The sequence below is a fragment of the Salvelinus fontinalis genome, chromosome 26, assembly GCF_029448725.1.
Source record: "Salvelinus fontinalis isolate EN_2023a chromosome 26, ASM2944872v1, whole genome shotgun sequence".
In the NCBI taxonomy this organism is placed as follows: domain Eukaryota; kingdom Metazoa; phylum Chordata; class Actinopteri; order Salmoniformes; family Salmonidae; genus Salvelinus; species Salvelinus fontinalis.
Window position 1 is genome coordinate 17,914,309 of NC_074690.1, and position 17,476 is coordinate 17,931,784.

General features: G+C 42.7%; 1 protein-coding gene across 1 annotated transcript; it reads right to left on the reverse strand.

Annotated features, from left to right (window-relative positions):
- Positions 1 to 3,144: 3,144 nt before the first annotated feature.
- Positions 3,145 to 4,929, reverse strand: LOC129824528 (transcription factor HES-1-B-like). The gene is made up of 4 exons (XM_055884221.1): positions 4,567 to 4,929; positions 4,338 to 4,433; positions 4,110 to 4,197; positions 3,145 to 3,936 (listed from the first exon to the last, which is right to left on the reverse strand). The coding sequence occupies exons 1-4, from the start codon at positions 4,672 to 4,674 to the stop codon at positions 3,428 to 3,430; spliced, it is 801 nt and encodes a 266-aa protein (XP_055740196.1). The 5' UTR covers positions 4,675 to 4,929; the 3' UTR covers positions 3,145 to 3,427.
- Between the last annotated feature and the right edge of the window lie 12,547 nt (positions 4,930 to 17,476).

Here is a 17,476-nt window from a genome sequence, read left to right on the forward strand (position 1 = left end):
ATTTAGCTATTAGTCTGATTTGCACCATCCAGTTACATTCAAAATGCATTGTGATTTTTGTGAGTATCCCTTTAAGCTTAATGACAAGCTTGACTCACAGTCACGAATGTCAGTCATAATTTGAGCAGAGCATTGTCACACCTTGGGGAGCAAAACGCAAGTTACCTTGTTTCTGTATCATTTCTTACCACTACCTATGTAATCCCCAGTTTACAATTGGCTCATTCATCCCCCTCCTCTCCCCTGTAACTATTCCCCAGGTCATTGCTGCAAATGAGAACGTGTTCTCAGTCAACTTACCTGGTAAAATAACGGTTAAATAAAATAAATAAATAAAAAGCATATCTAGTTTTTTAAGATAAATATTCTAAAGAATGAAGAGCACATAATAAAACTCCTGAACCTCATAAATTGAATGTAGTATACTTAAGCAATGAGGCCTGAGGAGGTGCTGTTCTTACGCACAACGCAACGCAGAGTACCTTAGCCGTGGTATATCGGCCATATACCACAAATCCCTGTAGCGCCTTATTGCTATTATAAACTGGTTACCAATGTAATTAGAGCAGTTAAAATAAATGTTTTGTCATACCCGTGGTATACGGTCTGATATACCACAGCTTTTAGCCAATCAGCATTCAGTGCTTGAACCACCCAGTTTAAAATGTAGCTTGACGTTACTTTTGTTGTCGTATACCCCATCACTTGAACCCTAGATCTGTCCCCTCTGGTAACCTCTACCCGGAGCAACAGCATGCATGGAGGGGGTCACCATAAAGTCATTGCGTGTCACATGTATATAGTCATTGGGTATTGGTAACAAGCTAGGAACATTTTGTCTGGCCCTCCCAACGCTCTCCCTACCCTCCCTCCCTCCCTCCAGAACCCTCTCTCCCCTCCCTCCAGAACCTCTCTCTGTTCTCCTTTCTCTCGCCACCCTCCCTTCCTCTGGAACCTTCCCTCCCCATGTATGTATGTTAAGATTTCCTCTGTGGCAGGCAGCCCTGCTCATGTCCGACAGACTCACCACCTCCCCCACCCCTATTCTGGTCGTTGCCTGCTGGGCTGAGAGTCGTTCTCACGACCTCTCAGGTTCCTCACCTCATCTAGGAGTTATTTATTTCCAGCCGGGGGAAAAAAAGAAGTAGAAGTAGAAGACAGATGAGGCTAACAGGGATGAGATGGGAAGATAACACTAGTCAGAGCACTAGAACATGGCCATGGGTTGGTGTACGTCTACAGTACAGGCTTGAATCTTAATTCATAGAACTCTTGCATGCCCCTTCACCAATCAATGATAGCTCAGAGGTGAGGTTGGATGAGAAGAAAGACGTCAATATATGGAAGTATTTGAGTTTGCTCAGCAAAAAGAGCTATTCTGTGTTCGGTGCATAGTCCCATCACTATAGTATACTGTAGTATTTACTGTAGTGTTGCGGACATGACTATAGTATACTGTAGTATTTACTGTTGTGTTGCGGACATGACTATAGTATACTGTAGTATTTACTGTAGTGTTGCGGACATGACTATAGTATACTGTAGTATTTACTGTAGTGTTGGGAACATTATTATAGTATACTGTAGTGTTTTTGTGGACATTACTGTAGTATTTACTGTTGTTTTTTTTGCAGACATTACTGTTGTATTTACTATAGTAATTTTTTTAATTATCTTTGACATAGCAGTGGGGGCTTTGTCCTCAACAAAATACTCAAATAGCACATTTTCCATGACCTGTAAGTAAGTAGGTAGGTAGATAGGTAGATAGGTAGGTAGGTAGGAATGAGGTCTGAATGGATGGTTCAGAGCTTCTGCTCTTTTCTATAACCTGTAGGGAACACAATATATGATCTATACAGTTCATGTAGGTTTCTCACTTATGAGTTGAACAAATTGGGATATGGGGGAGGGGAATGAGCAGGGTATATGCAAATGAAATACTGTAGTATATATTATAGAAATTACTGTAGTGTTTTTATGGACTGTAGTGTTTTTGCAGATATTACTGTAGTATTTACTGTAGTGTTGTTGCGGTCTGGAGTATATTGTTGTATTTACTTTAGTATTCTACAGTATACTGTATACTATATATACACTACCGTTCAAAAGTTTGGGGTCACTTAGAAATGTCCTTGTTTTGAAAGAAAAACTCATTTTTGTCCATTAAAATAACATCAAATTGATCAGAAATACAGTGTAGACATTGTTAATGTTGTAAATAAATATTGTAGCTGGATATTTTTATGGAATATCTACATAGGCGTACAGAGGCCCATGATCAGCAACCATCACTCCTGTGTTTCAATGGCATGTTAGCTAATGTGTAAGCTAATCCAAGTTCATCATTTTAAAAGGCTAATTGATCATTAGAAAACCCTACCCTTTTGCAATTATGATGGCACAGCTGAAAACTGTTGTCCTGATTAAAGAAGCAATAAAACTGGCCTTCTTTAGACTAGTTGAGTATCTGGAGCATCAGCATTTGTGGGTTCGATTACAGGCTCAAAATGGCCAGAAACAAATAACTTTCTTCTGAAACTCGTCAGTCTATTCTTGTTCTGAGAAATGAAGGCCATTCCATGCTAGAAATTGCCAAGAAACTGAAGATCTCGTACAACGCTGTGTACTACTCCTTTCACAGAACAGCGCAAACTGTCTCTAACCAGAATAGAAAGAGGAGTGGGAGGCCCCGGTGCACAACTGAGCAAGAGGACAAGTACATTAGAGGGTCTAGTTTGAGAAACAGACGCCTCACAAGTCCTCAACTGGCAGCTTCATTAAATAGTACCCGCAAAACACCAGTCTAAACGTCAACAGTGAAGAGGCGACTCCGGGATGCTGGCCTTCTAGGCAGAGTTCCTCTGTCCAGTGTCTGTTATTTTGCTCATCTTAATCTTTTATTTTTATTGGCCAGTCTGAGACATGGATTTTTCTTTGAACGGTAGTGTATATATATTCTATAGTAAGTACAACACATGATCAAGATATATTACTGTGTAGTATAGTACTCTACAGTATACTACAGTTTACAACATAATTCTAAGTACTGTAGTATTCTATAGTAAACTGTAGTAGTTTTCCATGTGGGTATCATTAGGGCAAGGATAGACAATTATTTTAAATGTAGTTAAGAAGTCACAATTTTCAGGTGTTAAACATTGCAATTTAATTTGAAGAATTTATTGATTTCCTGAAGGATAGCATTTGAGGTCATTTGAATAATTGTTGTATCACAACAATAAAACATGATCATGACATCACTGAAAATATATCTAATGGAAAAGTGTATTCTCCATCAAAGAACAACAAAATGTGAGTAAGCATCACTTGACTATTGCTTTGAACAGCCTATACAAAAATATACAAAAACTCATATTAGAAAAAAATGTGTTATGGTGCATAAAAGTCCTTCAGTCTAATGACCCTACCATGGTCTCCACACGGAGTCTGCAGTGATGGGAGGTGCAACAGGTGACACCGCCACCGCAACTGTTGGATTGCCATGTAGGGCGTTTGGCACGCTCATATGCGCAAGGGCCGCGCTTGGAATCAGAAAGGCGAATTGTCCATCTGTCGCTGACACAATCTGAAGTCCACTGTATAATTTAGCCACTGCTGACGTGAAGTTGATTGGCGAGCCACTTTTGCAAGGCATGATTACATTCAACTGAGGCGACGCACTTGGGATTTGCACAATGGCTTGGCCAAGCGTTGGATGAGCTGGATGCGGAGGGTAAGTGAGGCTCTGGCGATGAGTTGAGTAGTTTACGGTGTTGATCTGTGACACACAACCGGCTAAGTGGCTGAGAAGTTGGGACATTAACTCCATGTTCACCCCTTCACATGTGGACAGAAAACGGGTGACTTCACTCATGCACTCGCTGAATCCCGCTCTGTACTTGCCAAGGACTGACGGATCCGTGCTTATAGCACCTGTAAAGTGAAATAATATGATGTATTTGAGGATATATTGTTCAGAAAACCGTTTAAATGTAATTATATAATACTCAGTAGGTCTATCAATAGGTTTGATGGACTTATGCATATAGTACCGTGGGAACAGTCACAGATGCAATTTAAACATGCACGTCTAGAATGAAACCTACCAGTCATTTGAAGACGCTGCATATTCCTTAGGTGCTTCACAGTCATCTCAAGGATGTCCGCCTTCTCCAGCTTCGAATGCCTGGAGCTCTAAACAGACATCAAGAAGAATATTACACATGATTAATAATCTATTTGAGCTTCGTTCTAATCCATCAAATTAACATAATTATAGAAGAATATGTCGTAGACATACATTTCTATGATTCTAAAAGCTTTTTTAAACGTACATCTTTCTTTAGAGCGTCCAGTATGAGGGTCTTGAGCTGTCCAAGGCTTTCGTTGATTCGCGCACGTCTTCTCTTCTCCATAATTGGTTTAGAAGACTTTAAATTGAATTCAATAAAACACATGATTATTAGACATGTAACTTATTGATTATTAGACATGTAACTTATTAACAACAATTGACATATAAAAAAGGAATCGTTTTATTTCCGTGCTTTTCTGTAGGCCTACCTTTCTGTGCTCTGAGGCAGTCCTTAGTTTATCTGGATTTCCATTTACGCTCGACGGGGTGGCCGCAACAGAAGATGGAGACGTTTTCTCCAAAATATCAGCCGGCATCTTAATTTTTAATATCCCACAATTGTCCAGTCAACTTCAGCAAATCATTTGTCCCAAAATTGTTCAATAAAGTCCAACCTATTGAGGAATATTCAAACACCGGCCATGTACTTTTTTCCTGACCAACTCTGTTCGTTACAGGTGTTAATTACAACGTAGCTATTGCTGAGGCTACATCCTGCAGTTAACGACCTGCCAGTATGGTGTTGATAACAAGTCAACACTGTCACTTTCACCTCCGGTCATATTTATAGAGGAAGCTGCACGCGAATGGCTCGTGTGAATCGTCCCAAAGTTTAATTCTCCAACCTTCTACCAATGAGCGCGCGGGACACGTTGCCAGGGAGTCGGTTGACTCGTGCAAGGAGGCCTTCCATTGGCTATCTGGTGTCTTGTGTGTAAGACGGTGGTCCACAGCACACAATACAGATAGGTTACTACGTGATCAGAACTTCCAACAGGTTAAATTTGATGAAACGTATTGATTAAATATGGTTTCAGTTGTCATAGTTATTAGTAACAGTCATTTAAGGTGAATAAAATAAATGTATTGGCCCTTTCCCCAGTTTAATTGATCCTATAACAAAAACTCAAAATAACAATACTAATAGTTGTACACTATTGACAACCCTCCCCTCAGAGGGTTGACACACACGCACACACTCTTTGGCTGTGTTTACACAGGCAGCCCAATTCTGATATTTTTGCCACTAATTGGTCTTTTGACCAAACAGATCAGATCTTTTTCCCAATTAGATCAGAATTGGGCTGCCTGTGTAAACACAACCTTTCTCCCGCACACACAAGTACACTCCCCTACATACAGTGACAAGAAAAAGTATGTGAACCCTTTGGAATTACCTGTATTTCTGCATAAATTGGTCATAAAATTGGATCTGATCTTCATCTAAGTCACAACAATAGGCACAGTCTGGTTAAACTAATAACACAAACAATTATACGTTTTCATGTCTTTCTTGAACGCACCGTGTAAACATTCCCAGTGGAGGGTGGGAAAAGTATGTGAACCCTTGCATTTAATAACTGGTTGACCCTCCTTTGACAACAATAACCTCAACCAAACGTTTTTTGTAGTTGCGGATCAGACCTGCAAACAGTCAAGAGGAATTTTGGACCATTCCTTTTTTACAAACTGTTTCAGTAACCTCAACCAAACGTTAAACTAATTGCTGCAAAAAAAACATTGCTGCACGTCTGAAGTTCGCAAAAGAGCACCTGGATGTTCTACAGCGCAAGTGGCAAAATATTCTGTGGACAGATGAAACTAAAGTTGAGTTGTTTGGAAGGAACACAACACTATGTGGAGAGAAAAAAGCACAGCAACATCAAAACCTCATCCCAACTGTAAAGTATGGTGGAGGGAGCCAATAACCTCAACCAAACGTTTTTTGTAGTTGCGGATCAGACCTGCAAACAGTCAAGAGGAATTTTGGACCATTCCTTTTTTACAAACTGTTTCAGTTCAGCAATATTCTTGGGGTGTCTGGTGTGAACTGCTCTCGAGGTCATGCCACAGCATCTCAATCGGATTGAGGTCAGGACTCTGACTGGGCCACTCCAGAAGGCATATTTTTATCTGTTGAAGCCATTCTGTTGTTGATTTACTTCTGTGTTTTGGGTCATTGTCCTGTTGCATCAACCAACTTCTGTCGAGCTTCAATTGGCGGCCAGAGCCTTACATTCTCCTGCAAAATGTATTGATAAACTTGGGAATTCATTTATCCATCGATGATAGCAAGCTGTACAGGCCCTGAGGCAGCAAAACAGCCAAAACCATGATGCTCCCTCCACCATACTTTACAGTTGGGATGAGGTTTTGATGTTGCTGTGCTTTTTTCTCTCCACATAGTGTTGTGTTCCTTCCAAACAACTCAACTTTAGTTTCATCTGTCCACAGAATATTTTGCCACTTGCGCTGTAGAACATCCAGGTGCTCTTTTGCGAACTTCAGACGTGCAGCAATGTTTTTTTTGGACAGCAGTGGCTTCTTCCATGGTGTCTTCCCATGAACACCATTCTTTAGTGTGTAACATATCATAGACCCGTCAACACAGATTTTAGAAAGTTCCAGAGATTTCTGTAAGTCTTTAGCTGACACTAGGATTCTTCTTAACCTCATTGAGCATTCTGCGCTGTGCTCTTTCAGTCATCTTTGCAGGATGGCCACTCCTTAGGGAGAATAGCAACAGTGCTGAACTTTCTCCATTTATAGACAATTTGTCTTACCGTGGACTGATGAACATCAAGGCTTTTAGAGATAATTTTGTAACCCTTTCCAGCTTTATGCAAGTCAACAATTCTTAATCTTAGGTCTTCTGAGATCTCTTTTGTTCAAGGCATGGTTCACATCAGGCAATGCTTCTTGTGAATAGAAAACTCAAATTGTGTTCGTTTTTTATAGGGCAGGGCAGCTCTAACCAACATTTCCAATCTGTGATTAGCCTAGGGGTTCACATACTTTTTCCAACCTACACTGTGAATGTTTAAATGCTGTATTCAATATAGAAGAAAAAAGAAAAATACAATCATTTGTGTGTGTTATTAGTTCAAGCACACCGTGTTAGTCTATTGCTGTGACTTAGATGAAGATCAGATCAAATTTTATGACCAATTTTTGGAGAAATCCAGGTAATTCCAAAGGATTCACATACTTTTTCTTGCCACTGTATTTACTATATGATATACTGAGGTCAGGGATGGATCTTTCAATTCATTCATTACATTTCAATTCACTTCTCGACTGAATTGAAATTTGGGTTCCCTGATTTTTTACCCTTGGTTCATCATAAAATATAAATCACAGAAATGCATTTACATTTTGTCTAATTGAAGAGTGACTAGTCAATGTACTTGATTAACATCGTCAGTGTTATTTTTGAAAGAAAGTCTTTTTCAGGTCATCGTGCCTTTATAGACAATCTCTCTGTAAACTACCATCCCATTTTTGTGACTAATAGATTCCAAGTTGCACTCAATGACCTTCATGTCTCAGTTTTAACATGCAGAAGAAATTAACTATCACCCTAGAGTACAAGGTTATCAGGTTGCTCTTACTATTACCTTCTTGACAGACTTCAGGTCCCCTAACGTCTCATTTTTAAAGCTCCTAAAACCTTTCAGGTCAAATGACCCCAAAAGGTCAGGGCCCACATCACAGAAGAGGGAAACAACAATACAGGTCTGAGCGCCTTCTCTATTTTTCAAAGAAACTAGTCATCTGTAACTTCAAATACTTTGTTAATAATGTGAATGTAAATAAAGCCCCAATACTGACCTCAAAAACACTTCAACATTATCTTTATTTTTGGACACATAAGGAGCCAAAAGCATCCGCCATGTAATCATGTTTTTTCTGTTCATGGACACTGTTGTACACCCAATGTGTAAAATTCCCAGTCCCCCCCCCCACAAAAAACATGATTCAACGCTGATTCTCACAGGTGCCTTTCTCTGCGAGTATCTTCTAAAGACTACATGATGTGCAGAGAATATTTAGGTGTCCAGTGGTGATGCTATTTTTCAATGTACACAATTCTTCTTTCTTTCATAAACAAGGGCTATGGGTTCTGGGACAAGACAACGGGGAGAGTGGCGGTGCAGGATAGGAGGGGAAACGGCAACGTGTTTCCCCTTATCAGCTCCATACTCAGTAAGCCTGCTGGTCTGGCTGGAGACGTGCCTTTATTGTGCACTGTGATCTATAACTGTGCTTTATGGCACACTCCAGATCAGTATCAGTGTGGGAAACACAGAAGAGAGAGAGGCACAGAGGCCCAGGACGCCATGGGAGGGGGTTAGAAAGCTATCGCGGGCCAACAGTGTCTGATAACAACCCACAACAGAAGGGCGGTTGAGTTAGACTGGCACAGATTAGGATAACCTTCTGGATATATTTAAAGAAAATATATTGCTACTTTAACTTACGCATGCTCTTAACATTATGGCACTTTGTTCACATCAATGACTGTTGATGATGATTGACATGTTGTGTCCACAACATTATATTTAAACAAAGACAGCACCCTGTGTTGTTTGCTCTTGGCCACTTGCCAGTTGTTGTTTTTTTACACTAACCTTCACATTTACCCAGTTTGAGATGGACCGCCCCACATAGTTCCAAGACAAAATGGGCAGTGGAATGGCCATTTCAATCACCAAATCCCAGGAATCAACCGTTTTACCTGAGTGGCGCAGCGGTAAAAGGCACAGCATCTCAGTGCAAGAGGCGTCACTATAGTCCCTGGTTTGATTCCAGGCTGTGTCACATCCAGCAATGATTGGGAGTCCCATAGGGCAGCATACAATTGGCCCAGTGTCGTCCAGGTTTGACCGCCATTGTAAATAAGAATTTGTTCTTAACTGAGTTAAATAAAGGTTACTTTAAAAAAATGTACTGGGCTGTGTGACACTGAGAGCAAGGACAGCCAGATGGGTATAGAGGGATCACTTAAACATCTCAGCCAGGCCTCCGCTTGTTCTCCCCACCTCCTCCCTTTGAGACCTTCTTAAAGAGGGGGGCCTCTCATAGCAACTCCTGGCAGTGGCCCGCCTGCCTTTTGTCCCCCTCCCCAACAGAAGTTTCTGCTCCAGAAGCCTTAGACAAGGCCCCCATTAATTGTGGGCCTGTGTGGAATACACACGGGACAATGAGCCCAACAGAGTGTTCGGCCCTCAGACAAGGCTGGAAACAAATGGTACAGGAATCCGGCAGAATAGAATCATCCTGGCTGATGTCACTGAATACATTTACCTACCTCAGAGCCCATTCAGCACCACGCTTTGTTTTACTTGGACAAAAAAAGGGGGAGGTATCGATAGTGGGAAGGTAGGGGGAGAGGCTCGGTGACGGGAAATCACTGATCTCCATGGTCACCATCCGTCCCAAAAATATGGTAGAATTTATTGGAGGTGGGGATGAAAAGGAGAGGCCATAAGAGTAAAGATTAAAGCTCTCTTTCCCGCCCTCTATGATAATCAGATACCAAGAGAGCAATCCTAATGCACAGGGGTGCTTTTATTTAGCCAGACACGCTCAAATGTTGAGTAACCTTTCCTGAGACCTGAAGACTTGTGTTAGATCTTAGAGCTATGCATAGGCTTTAGCTCAAAGGGCTAACAGTCCTGTGGCATGATGCAGAAGAACTGTGTTCGAACCCAGTCGGTCACACCAACCAAATAAAAAGATCGGAGATCCAACCTCGCGTTCGTCAACAACCTGGAGCATTTTCAAGTCTGCTCATCCCAGGTCAATAAACAGGAGGGATGCTTGGCTTTGGAAAATGAGTTGAAGAAGAAAAAGGGGACCATAGCAACAGGCATTTTGCAATTGGTCAGACCACAACAAGCCGCCATCTGTCATCTTCCTTAAGCTTTAAGTCTTAAAAAGCCAGCATTTAGAGAGCTTCAACTTGGAGCAAAGGCAATGAGACTGAAGTCTTATTGAACTCTAGGTCCTTCCTTTCAAATGGAATTGAGGTCCTCCTTCTCCCTCATCAAATTGAAAACGCTTCTTCGAGGATTCCGCGAGCAGCCTGCATTTAATTTTTTTAAACCCTGGCATGAAAGTGTTTCTCGACTACATTCAACTGTGGCGACTCCTTTAAAGGGCTAGTTAACATGTAGATTATATGCATTTTGGTGCATTGTCAACATTTCTAAGTGTATTTACATGTTAATATATTCAGAAATACCAGTCCTGAAAAGTGTGAGGGTAGGTTCTAGTTAACTATGATGTCTTTCTCGCTATGGAACATAGGAATTTTATTTGTTTGTGCCGTCGTCGTTCAAACGCATTCCTGCAACGCCATAGTTATCATGTAAACCGTTCCACTAACTTTTGACTGTTTAAAACTGCTTATTTGGTTTTGGACTATATGGCTGTCCTAAAAATAGTAAAAAACCCTTTCCTTGCTCAAATAGCTGACCAATCAGCCTGTTACCAACCCTTAGTAAAGTTTTGGATAAAAAGGTGATTGACCAGATACAATGCTATTTTACAAATTGATAGACGTTCAGCACACTTATGGGGAAGGACATTCAACAAGCACAGCACTTACACAAATGACTGATGATTGTCTGAGAGAAATTGATGATAAAAAGATTGTGGGAGCTGTTTTGTTAGACTTCAGTGCGGCTTTTGACATTATCGATCATAGTCTGCTACTGGAAAAACATGTGTTATAGCATTACACTCTGCTATACTGTGGATAAAGAGTTACCTGTCTAACAGAACACAGAGGGTGCTCTTTAATGGAATCCTCTCCAACACAATCCAGGTAGAATCAGGAAATCCCCAGGGCAGCTGTCTAGGCCCCTTACTTTGTATGAGGATGACTCAACACCGTACACGTCAGCTACTACAGCGACTGAAATGACTGTAACAGTTAAAAAAGAGCTGCAGTTAGTTTCAGAATGGGTGGCAAGTAATAAGTTAGTCCTAAATATTTCAACCTCAACTAAATCCTGTAATAAATAATGTGGAAATTGAGCAAGTTGAGGTGACTAAACTGCTTGGATTGTAAACTGTCAATGGTCAAAACATATTGATACAACAGTAGCTAAGATGGGGAGAAGTCTGTCCATAATAAAGCGCTGCTCTAACTTCTTAACACCACTATCAACATGCCAGGTCCTAAAGGCTCTAGTTCTGTCGCACCTGGACTAGTGTTGAGTCGTGTGGTCAGGTGCCACAAAGAGGGACTCAGGAAAATTGGAATTGGCTCAGGACAGGGCACCACGGCTGGCCCTTGAATGTACACAGAGAGAAAACATTAATAATATGCATGCAAATTACTCTTGGCTCAAAGTAGAGAAGAGATTGACTGCATCACCACTTGTCATTATGTGTTATTGTTTTTACCATCAAGGACCACTTTGGAAACAAGCGTTTTAATTAATACTTTCAAGTGATATCCTCTGGGTCCACATTGTACATTTTGTTGTATACAGTGGAAGTCGGAAGTTTACATACATTTAGGTTGGAGTCATTAAAACTCGTTTTTCAACCTCTCCACAAATTTCTTGTTAACAATCTATAGTTTTGGCAAGTCAGTCAGGACATCTACTTTGTGCATGACACAAGTAATTTTTCCAACAATTGTTTACAGACAGATTATTTTACTTATGTTACTGTATCACAATTGCAGTGGGTAAGAAGTTTAAATTCACTAAGTTGACTGTGCCTTTAAACAGCTTGGAAAATTCCAGAAAATTATGTCATGGCTTTAGAAGCTTCTGATAGGCTAATTGACATAATTTGAGTCAATTGGAGGTGTACCTGTGGATTGATTTCAAGGCCTACCTTCAAACTCAGTGCATCTTTCCTTGACATCATGGGAAAATCTAAATAAATCAGCCAAGACCTCCAAAAGTCTGGTTCATCCTTGGGAGCAATTTCCAAACCCCTGAATGTACCACGTTTATCTGTACAAACAATAGTACGCAAGTATAAACACCATGGGACCACACAGCCGTCATACCGCTCAGGAAGGAGATGCGTTCTGTCTCCTAGAGATGAATGTACTTTGGTGCGAAAAGTGCAAATCAATCACAGAACAACAGCAAAGGACCTTGTGAAGATGCTGGAGGAAACACGTACAAAAGTATCTTTATCCACAGTAAAACGAGTCCTATATGTAAATAACCTGAAAGGCTGCTCAGCAAGGAAGAAGCCACTGCTCGAAAACCGCCATAAAAAAGCCAGACTATGGTTTGCAACTGCACATGGGGACAAAGATCGTCCTTTTTGGTGAAATGTCCTCTGTTCTGATGAAACAAAAATAAAACTGTTTTGCTATAATGACCATCGTTATGTTTGGAGGAAAAAGGGGGAGGCTTGCAAGCCGAAGAACACTATCCCAACCGTGAAGCACGGGGGAGGCAGCATCATGTTGTGGGGGTGCTTTGCTGCAGGAGGGACTGGTGCACTTCACAAAATAGATGGCATCATGAGGGAGGAAAATTATGTGGATATATTAAAGCAACATCTCAAGACATCAGTCAGGAAGTTAAAGCTTGGTCGCAAATGGGTCTTCCAAATGGACAAAGTTTTGGCAAAATGGCTTAAGGACAACAAAGTCAAGGTATTTGGAGTGGCCATCACAAAGCCCTGACCTCAATCCCTTAGAAAAATTGTGGGCAGAACTGAAAAAGTGTGTGCGAGCAAGGAGGCCTACAAACCTCAGTTACACCAGCCCTGTCAGGAGGAATGGGCCAAAATTCCCCCAACTTATTGTGGGAAGCCTGTGGAAGGCTATCCGAAACGTCTGACCCAAGTTAAACAATTTAAAGGCAATGCTACCAAATACTAATTGAGTGTATGTAAACTTCTGACCCACTGGGAATGTGATGAAAGAAATAAAATCTGAAATAAATAATTCTCTCTACTATTATTCTGACATTTCACATACTTAAAATAAAGTGGTGATCCTAACTGACCTGAGTCAGGGATTGTTTACTATGATTAAATGTCAGGAATTGTGAAAAACTGAGTTTAAATGTATTTGGCTAAGGTGTACGTAAACCTCAGACTTCAACTGTATGCCTGTTACCCAAAATAAATTCATATCAATTAAATTTATGAGAGGTATTGACATGTTGAAAGCATAGAGTTGTCTGTTTAAACGACTAGCACACAGCTCAGACACCCCATGCATACCCCACAAGACATGCCACTAGAGGTTTCTTCACAGTCCCCAAGTCCAGAACAGACTTTGGGAGGCACACAGTACTACATAGAGCCATGACTACATTGAACTTTATTCCACATCAGGTAACTGATGCAAGCAGTAAAATGCAAGCAGTAAAATCAAATTAAAAAACATAAAAATGCACCTTATGGAAAAGTGGGGACTGTGAAGCAACACAAACATAGGCACAGACACATGCATACACACACACACATGATGACATACGCACTATACACACACGTACACATGGATTTTGGGTTGTAGATATGTGGTAGTGGAGTATGGGCCTGAGGGCACACACTTTGTTGGGAATTATGTAATGAGTGTATTATGTTTTTCAAATAGTTTAACTCCCTTAATTTTTCCAGACCCCAGGAAGAGTAGCAGCTGCCTTGGCAGGAACTTATGGGAATCCATAATAAATACAAATACACAAAATGGCAGCTTCTGTTGATGTCAGTACCCAGCCAGTACCCAGTCAGTACCTAGCCAGTACCCAGTCAGTACCTAGCCAGTACCTAGCCAGTACCCAGTCAGTATCCAGCCAGTACCCAGTCAGTACCTAGCCAGTACCTAGCCAGTACCCAGTCAGTATCCAGCCAGTACCCAGTCAGTACCTAGCCAGTACCTAGCCAGTACCCAGCCAGTACCCAGTCAGTACCTAGCCAGTACCCAGTCAGTACCTAGCCAGTACCTAGCCAGTACCCAGTCAGTATCCAGCCAGTACCCAGTCAGTACCTAGCCAGTACCTAGCCAGTACCCAGTCAGTATCCAGCCAGTACCCAGTCAGTACCCAGCCAGTACCCAGTCAGTATCCAGCCAGTACCCAGTCAGTACCCAGTCAGTACCCAGCCAGTACCCAGTCAGTATCCAGCCAGTACCCAGTCAGTACCCAGTCAGTACCCAGCCAGTACCCAGTCAGTATCCAGCCAGTACCCAGTCAGTACCCAGTCAGTACCCAGTCAGTACCTAGCCAGTACCCAGTCAGTATCCAGCCAATACCCAGTCAGTACCTAGCCAGTACCTAGCCAGTACCCAGCCAGTACCCAGTCAGTACCTAGCCAGTACCCAGTCAGTACCTAGCCAGTACCTAGCCAGTACCCAGTCAGTATCCAGCCAGTACCCAGTCAGTACCTAGCCAGTACCTAGCCAGTACCCAGTCAGTATCCAGCCAGTACCCAGTCAGTACCCAGCCAGTACCCAGTCAGTATCCAGCCAGTACCCAGCCAGTACCCAGTCAGTACCCAGTCAGTACCCAGCCAGTACCCAGTCAGTATCCAGCCAGTACCCAGTCAGTACCCAGTCAGTACCCAGCCAGTACCCAGTAAGTACCCAGCCAGTACCCAGTCAGTACCCAGCCAGTACCCAGTCAGTACCCAGTCAGTACCCAGTAAGTACCTAGCTACTCCAAGTCCATATCCATGAGTGTGTCTGCTGAGGGATTTATGATTGTGAAGGTCATTCTTACCAGTGAAGATGACTCACAAGACCCCTATTTTGGCCACTTACGCTATGAAAGAGACTTCTGGGACTGCCCTTTCAGCACTCGAGGACCTCTAGCTGAGCCCCCTTCACACGGGAGATCAGCCTCACTGGGGAAAAGTCTCTGCTCTTTTGGGGGAGCTGTCCTGAAGGATGCCCTTGTCCCCGGGCCTCCCTCCCTTCTTCACCTGCCGGCTTAGTGTCTCATCACTTAGCTATGCACATAATCCCTGGTTAGTGCATGTGAGCCACTAGGCCTGGGCTCTGGCCCCCGGCCTCCCGTTCTCACATGCTTGCTGGGTGGCTCCATGGTGGCCATGGCAACTCTCATCTTCTCATGACACTTGGGCCTCAGTCATGGGTCTGAATTTTCTCTGGTCCCTGAGTGTTGTTTTCTGTCAGCTTTCTGTCTCTTTCTGTCAACCTCCCCCCCAACCCCCATCTATTTGTCCGTTTCTATCTCTCACTCTTTCTGTAACTATTCACCCCCGCAGTTTACAGCTGTTCGCTGCTATGCTCAAAGCCTGCGAGAATGGTCAGGGTTGGTGAAGTTAGAAGTGATAGTTCACTCCAAAATGTCAGTTTGTCAGTGGTTTACATACCTCAAAATAGGTCTAATGTTGAGATGAGTCCATGCCGTGTGTGTATACGTCGTGATGCAATGCTAGTTGCAGCATTCGGAACATGCATTTGGTAATCCATGCTGTGATTGGGAGTCTCATAGGACGGCGCACAATTGGCCCAGCGTTGTCCAGGTTTGGCTGGGGTAGGCCGTCATTGTAAATAAGAATTTGTTTTTAACTGTCATGCCTAGTTAAATAAATCAAATAAAAATGTGCCATCCCATCCATTTAAAATGTACCGTTTTTTTGCCCACACTGAACTTTTTTTTAGCATGAGGACAATGTTGGCCACAGTACAACATCAACTACTGGTTTACTTTAATGCAACTGGTCGTCAAATGAAAACCTGATCATTTTTAAATTTTTTGAGTCAGAGGTGTAAAATGAGAGTGTAAAACATACTGCAATCATTCATTGTGGCCCCTAAGTGCAGATCAGTTTACCCAACGGCTAGCCTTAACTATTAGGAGGGGGGGGGGGGGGGACTAAAAACCATCAGCCCTTGAGCAGGGTAACCTACAGCTCTGTGTGGCCCCACACTAACAAGTGTCAGTGATACCAGTCTGTCCTCCCCCTATGTGAATGCCATGTGAGAGGCGGCCCCATCCCTGCCCTGCTGCCTGAACACAAGGCCCTCCATTGACTTCTAACCTGTCGAGGGACCTGAGGAGACAAAAGGGGCCCGTCCCTCCAACAAGGCGGTGAACAAACGCTAACACGGCTGCAACTGTCCACCCCCTGAATCACTGAATTCATTAACCAACCGCAGAACCCATTCAGGCCCATATCCCCCTGATAGCAGAAGCGGACAGAGATGGCCATAAAGGATGGTGGCAGGAGCCTTGCTAAGGGGACAAGAGGGAGGAGAAGAGGCTTTGTGTCCGTCTGCTGTCCTACAGATCATTGCAGGCCCACTACCAGACATGGGCGTCTTTGTGTCATAGGTACAATGGGGCTAACCATAAGTGAGCAGCGGGCTAGCCTTGTGGCCCGACTATCAATCACTGTGATGGCCTTATGAGCGGGCCCATAGTTCCAAGTGAGGGTATCTTACTGTGACTTTTGATACTCTTATCTTTGGAATAATGGGACCAATGTCGTCCAATACGTTGTCTCAAGTTTGCCAAAAAGCAACTTGAAGAACCTGGATGATCATCAAGACTCTTGGAAGAATGTTCTATAGACAGATGATTCAAAAGTATAACTTTTTGAACAACATGGGTCCCATTACGACTGGTGAAAACCAAACACTGCATTCCACAGTAAGAACTTCACACCAACGATCAGCATGGTGATTGTAGTGTGATGGTTTGGGATGCTTTGCTGCCTCAGAACCTGGACAACTTTCCTAAATAGAAGGAAGCATGAATTCTGGCATCGGTCAGTCATGTAACTATAGGCAGGACAATCCACAAGGCGGCCCAAGCCCACAACTTTGTGAGAACAGTGAGAAATAAAGCCTGTGTTTGTGTGTGTTCTTTTGGTCTTTCTATCCATCTTCATCTGTTACTGTCTGGAAACAAAGGAATACAGGAAAGACTTACACCAAACGTCTAATTCCTCACAAGTGAGGCAACACTAGCCAGAAAACACACTGCTCTAAAGCAAGAGATCCTCATTCCAAAACGCCACTGTTGACCAAAAAGATGATCTACAAGTGGACACATCAATTCATGACTCCTCCTCATCCCCATCATCATGAATATTCCTCAATGGCCTCTTCTTGCCCTGATCTCTGGGAGATTCCATTCCTTTCACTGGCACTGAGCAGCCAGGCACCCCTCTCTTCTCTTTCAGGGTCCCCCTCTAAACTCTAAATCCACCCATTCACAGCTATGGGCCCTGATCTCCACATGAAATGATACCCTCTTACACTCTGGGCTTTAAAGCGCCCATATGCCAGGCAGCGAGGCGGCTGGGAAAGCTCATAATTGATCAGTAAGTGTAAAACTTGTGACCGTGGTCAGCCCCCCATGAAGCCCACAGGAG

Coding starts and splice junctions, on each gene's coding strand:
- LOC129824528 (XM_055884221.1), bottom strand. CDS start 4,674: ATGCCGGCTGATATTTTGGAGAAAACGTCTCCATCTTCTGTTGCGGCC. Junction 4,434..4,566: donor CTGCCTCAGAGCACAGAAAG/GTAGGCCTACAG, acceptor TTCAATTTAAAG/TCTTCTAAACCAATTATGGA. Junction 3,937..4,109: donor GCAGCGTCTTCAAATGACTG/GTAGGTTTCATT, acceptor TTCACTTTACAG/GTGCTATAAGCACGGATCCG.